This window comes from Pipistrellus hanaki (genome assembly GCF_964339955.1).
Source record: "Pipistrellus hanaki genome assembly, chromosome: X".
NCBI lineage: Eukaryota > Metazoa > Chordata > Mammalia > Chiroptera > Vespertilionidae > Pipistrellus > Pipistrellus hanaki.
The window spans coordinates 97845485-97851484 of NC_140524.1; the positions used below are offsets into that span (position 1 = coordinate 97845485).

A 6000-nucleotide genomic window follows, 5' to 3' on the forward strand; every position below is an offset into this window, starting at 1 on the left:
TTAGCAAACATTTTCTCTAAAGGGCCAGATAGTAACTATTTCAGGCTTTGTGGGCCACATGGTCTCCATCACAACTATTCAATTTTGCCATTGAAGCACAAAAGCATCCATAGAAAATATGGGTGACCCACAGGTTGAGAACCACTAGCAGGGTCTCCTAAGACCATCGGAAAACACAGATATTTATATTACCATTCATAACAATAGCAAAATTACAGTTATGAAGTAGCAACAAAAATAATTTTATGGTTGGGGGTCACCACAACATGAGGAGCTGTATTGTATTGAGGGGGATGGAGCTGCTCCCAGCAGCCTGCGCGTCAGCCCACGTTAACGTGTAGACGCCATTCCGTAGCTGTTATGCGAATGTATTGATAGCTTGACTTAAGGATGGGGGAACCACTTAACTTAATGAGTGCTAGTTTGAAATGTCTTTGTAAGTGGGGTGACACAGATGGAACAAGGTGGAAGGCCTAGGCGACGGGGTCACACTTATGTGTTCCTATGGAAACTATTTGACTATTTGTTTTATATGGATTTTTACTCAATTCTCAAACATGCTACTGCAGAGCGCCCCTCAGCAGCCAGGCAAGCATTTGTAGCTTGTGTGTTGGCAGAACCAGCCGAGGCTGAGTGCTGTGACCTGTTTTACCAATAAAGTTCCTTGGAAAAGAAAAAAAAAAAAAAGAAAAAAAAAAAGAGGAACTGTATTAAAGGGTCACAGCATTAGAAAGGTTGAGAATCACTGGTATAAAGACTAGCTGGCTGCTTGCAACCGGCTATCCTTAGCCTTAACCTTGAGGCATTCACAGTTTTAGCTTTGGCTTTCTTTCTTTTCCTCCTTTCCTTTCTTTCTTTCTTTCCCTCCCCCCCCTCCCTCCCTCCCTCCCTTCCTCCCTCCCTCCCTCCCTCCCTCCCTCCCTTCTTTCCTTCCTTCCTTCCTTCCTTCCTTCCTTCCTTCCTTCCTTCCTTCCTTCCTTCCTTCCTCCCTCCCATCCATCACTGCTTCCTTTCTTTTTTCCTTCCTTCCGGCCTTCCATCCATCTTTCCTTCCTTCATTTCTTTTATATAAGATTTGTCTTTTAAAAAATATGTTTTTCTTGATTTTAGAGATAAAGGAAGAGAGAGAAACATCAATGATGACAAAGAATCATGGATTGGCTGCCTTCTGCATGCCCCACACTGGCATGTGCCCTTGACCAGAATAGAAACCGGGACCTTCAGTCCCCAGGCCAATGCTCTATCCACTGAGCCACACCAGCCAGGGCAATACTTCACCTCTTGAGGACCTGCTTCCTGACTCTGGCCCTTTAAGAAGACTACTGTCACAGGCCTGCAGACCAGCCCTGGGAGCCATGGAAACATGAGAATGTTTGGTTTCCTTTATCTGTTACTGCTTGGCAGTGGCTACCATTTGTACCTCTGAGAAGTCCTCCTCCTGCCTTTTTGTATTGCTTGGGTAACAATTGTGCTTTATTTCCCCTGGTTAAGAAAGCCCTGAGATTTCTTGGGGCTGGGGGGGGGGGGTGGGGGTGGGGGTGGAGGCGTCACTTTATTTAATCCTTTTATTTGCTCTGTGAACAGGTTAACTGGCATCAACGGTCTCATAGGAGAGATGAACCCTAGCCACCTTCCTGCCTTCATTCCTTCTTTCCTTCCCTCCTGCCCCTTCCTTCCTTCCTTCCTTCCTTCCTTCCTTCCTTCCTTCCTTCCATCCATCCTTCCTTCCTTACTTCCTCCCCTCCATCACTCTTTCTTTCTTTCTTTCTTTCTTTCTTTCTTTCTTTCTTTCTTTCTTTCTTTCTTTCTTTCTTTCTTTCTTTCTTTCTTTCTTTCTTTCTTTCTTTCTTTCTTTCTTTCTTTCTTTCTTTCTTTCTTTCTTTCTCCCTTTCTTCATTTCTTCCTTCTTTCCTTCCTTTCTACTTTATCTTTTTCCTTTCTTTCTTGCTTTGTTTCTTCTTGTCTTCCTTCTTTCCTTCCTACAATTTATCCATCTATTCTTCCTTCCTTCCTTTCATACTTTCTGCCTTCTTTTCTTCCTTCTTCAATTCCTGCTATCTTTCTGAATTTCCTTTCATTCTTCTTCCATCTTTCTCTTCCTTCCTTCCTGCTTGCCTGCCATCTATCTATCCTTCCTTCTTTCCTTCCATCATCCTTTTCTTCTCTCTCTCTCTCTCTCTCTCTCTCTCTCTCTCTCTCTCTCTCTCTCTCTCTCTCTCTCTCTCTCTTTCTTTCTCCTTCCTTCCTTCCTTCCTTCCTTCCTTCCTTCCTTCCTTCTCTTCTTCCTTACTGCCTTCCTTCCTTCCTATCTTTCTTTCCTTCCTTTCCTCCTTCCTTCCTCCCATCTGTCTATCTTTCCTTCTTTCCTTACATCCATCCTTCTTTTCTTTCTCTTTCTTCTTTCTTTCTTTCTTTCTTTCTTTCTTTCTTTCTTTCTTTCTTTCTTCCTTTCTTTCTTTTCTTTTTTCTTTCTTTCCTTTGTTCCTTCTCTTCTACCTTCCTTCTTTCTATCCTTCCTTCCTTCCTTCCTTCCTTCCTTCCTTCCTTCCTTCCTTCCTTCCTTCCTCCCATCCATCACTGCTTCCTTTTTTCCTTCCTTCCGGCTTTCCATCCATTCTTCCTTTCTTCCTTCCTTCCTTCCTTCCTTCCTTCCTTCCTTCCTTCCTTCCTTCCTTCCTTCCTTTTATATAAGATTTGTCTTTTAAAAATAATATGTTTTTCTTGATTTTAGAGATAAAGGAAGAGAGAGAAACATCAATGATGACAAAGAATCATGGATTGGTTGCCTTCTGCATGCCCCACACTGGAGATCCAACTCACAACGTAGGCATGTGCCCTTGACCAGAATAGAGACCGGGACCTTCAGTCCCCAGGCCAATGCTCTGTCCACTGAGCCACACCATCCAGGGCAATACTTCACCTCTTGAAGGCCTGCTCCCTGACTCTGGCCCTTTAAGAAGACTATTGTCACAGGCCTGCAGACCAGCCCTGGGTGCCATGGAAACATGAGAACGTTTGGTTTCCTTTATCTGTTACTGCTTGGCAGTGGCCACCATTTGTACCTCTGAGACGTCCTCCTCTGCCTTTTTGTATTGCTTGGGTAACAATTGTGCTTTATTGCCCCCCTGGTTAAGAAAGTCCTGAGATTTGTTGGGGGTGGTGTGGGGGTAGGCGTCACTTTATTTAATCCTTTTATTTGCTCTGTGAACAGGTTTACTGTCATCAGTGGTCTTACAGGACAGATAAACCCTAGCTGCCTGCCTGCCTTCCTTCCTTCCTTCCTTCCTTCCTTCCTTCCTTCCCACCTGCTCTCCTTCCTTCCTCCCTTCATTCTCTCCTTTCCTTTCTACCTTCTCTCCTTCATTCCTTTCTAACTTCTTTTTTTCCTTCCTTCCTTCCTTCCTTCCTTCCTTCCTTCCTTCCTTCCTTCCTTCCTTCCTACAATTTATCCATCCATTCTTCCTTTTATACTTCCTGCCTTCCTTTCTTCCTTTTTCCATTCCTGCCATCTTTCTAACCTTCCTTTTTCCTTCTTCTATCTTTCCTTCCTTCCTTCCTTCCTTCCTTCCTTCCTTCCTTCCTTCCTTCCTTCCTTCCTTCCTTTTATATAAGATTTGTCTTGTAAAAAAGATGTGTTTTTTTATTTTAAAGTGAGAAGAAGAGAGAGAAACATCAGTGATGAGAGGTAATCATGGATTGGCTGCCTCCTGCATGCCCCACACATCGGGGGCATGTGCCTGATCAGGAATCGAACCCTGACCTCTTGGTTCTTAGGTCAACGCTCAACCACGCCTGCTGGCCTCTAGCCAATCTTATTTGTGTCTTTCAAGAAAGGTCCAGAAGTGGAACTGCCTGTTTGAAAGTTTGTGCATATTTTGATTGACTTTAGAGATAGAGAGAGAGGGAGAGAGAGAAACATTGATTTGGAGTTCCACTGACTGATGCACTCATTGGTTGATTCTTGTATGTGCCCTGACCGGGGATTGAGCTCTGCAACATGGGCCTGTTGGGAAGATGCTCTAACCACTTAACTGTCCTGCCAGGGTGAAAGTCTGTATACTTTAAGGCTTTCAATAAATCTTGCCTAAGGACCCTTCGCCAGCAGAGCATGGGGGTCAAGTGTCTCCATTCTGGAATATGGCATTTCCCTCTCCAACATAGCACCGCTCACCCCCTGGGGGGCAGGTCCAGGTCATGGGTCCCACCCTCATGACGCCCTCTCTTGGTTTGCAGATCCCCTGGATATATAGCCATGGTCTTGTTCGACAAGGCCAATTGCCTGGCAGTGAGTTTCGCCCTCAACATGCTGGGATGGATCTTTACCATGGTTTCCATGGGCCTGCCTAATTGGCGCACATGGTATATAGAGAACAGCCCTGCACCCCCCTGGGGGCTGGCCTGCGTAGGGATGTGGAAGGTCTGCACTTACCACCCCAATGGCCTCCAGAGCAGACCCATAGCGTGTCACCGCTACACCTACAGTGACACCTACCTGCCATTGGATATCCTCCTCACTCAGCACCTGCTGCTGGCTGCCAGCTTCCTCGGACTGCTGGGGAAAGGGCTCATGGTCATGGGCCTGCGGAGAGGGTACACTACACAGTTTCAGAAGGACACCACCTGCGACCTGTTCTTCACTTCCGGAATGCTGAGCATCACAGCTGGTGCATTTATCTCCATCGCTGTCCTCTGTAACTACTACGCCGTGATAAATGAAGAGGCCATACACTTCCCGCCCTCCTTCCACATCCCCTACAGGCCGGACCGGCAGGAGATGGGCAGCACCGTGTATCTGGCGATTCTGGCTGCATTGCTGTTGCTGTTGAGTGGGCTGTTTACCATCTCTTTCCAGCAGCCCCCCCAACAGCCAAATGTATCCCCAATCTTCCAAGTGTAAAGTTCCAGTTGCATAGCTTTGCAAATCCACGATGAGCAGTTTATGGGGGCGAAGTAACCATGAAATAGATCCAAGGACTCATGACCATGACGAAGGTCATCTTTAGCAGCAAGTGGCCGTATTCTGCTTTGTACAAATTGGGCTCATTGATTGGTTAAGGAACTTTCATTAAAAAAATTCCAAAGAAACCACTTTCCACCTGTCTTACTGAATCTGGTTTTTAATTATTATTGGGTAAACTCATGTCCTGGTGCACGAAATTTGTGCCCATTAAAAGGGGATTAATTAGAGAAAATATTTTAATATTGCTATTTGCCCTTTCTCATTAATAGAAGTGTCAGAGATGAAAGAAAATTAGTAAAATGTATATGAAAATCTTCCTCCTGTCAGAGTCTGGGGCACACCATGGAACCCAGAGTCAAGTCCCTGCCCACCCACGTGAGCCTCAAAATTGTGCGAGACCCAGACCCAGCCAGCATCCCCTCTCATTGGGCTAGATCCAGACCCAGATGGTCCCACCTTTGTCAAGCCCTGGAGGATGCGATGGGGCGGGGGGGGGGGGGGGGGGACACAGCATCAGGCCTCCTGGCCCGGTGCTGGGGTCCGGACATGGCCTGAGGTCTCCCAGCCCTGGCCAGGATGGGGAGCACATCCTGAGGTCTTCCATGAAGCCCTGCGGTATGTGGGGCATGGCCTGAGGTCCCCCTTGAAGCCCTGCTGAGTGGGGGTCATGGCCTGAGGTCCCCCAGTGTGGGCCAGGTAGGGGGCGTGGCCTGAGGTTCCCTGTTAAGCTTCGCCAGGTGGGGATGTGGCCTGAGATCCCCCTTGAAGCCCTGCTGGGTGGGGGGCATGGCCTGAGGCCCCCATCCAGCCCCATGGGGGCGCAGCCTCAGGTCTTGCTGATTGCTCGTTAAGGCTCTTTACGGGAACTCGGCCTATGCTGTGGGCGCAGCCATCTTGTGTACAGAAACCCTGCCTCCACTGTGGGTGCCACCTTCTTTGTGGTGGAGTTATGGTCAATTTGCATATTCCCTCTTTATCATATAGGATAATCAATGCTATACACCCACTGTGAGGAAATGAGAGTGGCTGGGATTCTCACA

General features: G+C 47.1%; 1 protein-coding gene across 1 annotated transcript; it reads left to right on the forward strand.

Annotated features, from left to right (window-relative positions):
* Positions 1-4252: 4252 nt before the first annotated feature.
* On the forward strand, positions 4253-4897 carry LOC311614899 (claudin-34-like; the record flags this gene model as incomplete). Its single annotated transcript, XM_084869982.1, has 1 exon — positions 4253-4897. The coding sequence occupies one exon, from the start codon at positions 4253-4255 to the stop codon at positions 4895-4897; it is 645 nt and encodes a 214-aa protein (XP_084726108.1).
* Positions 4898-6000: the final 1103 nt, after the last annotated feature.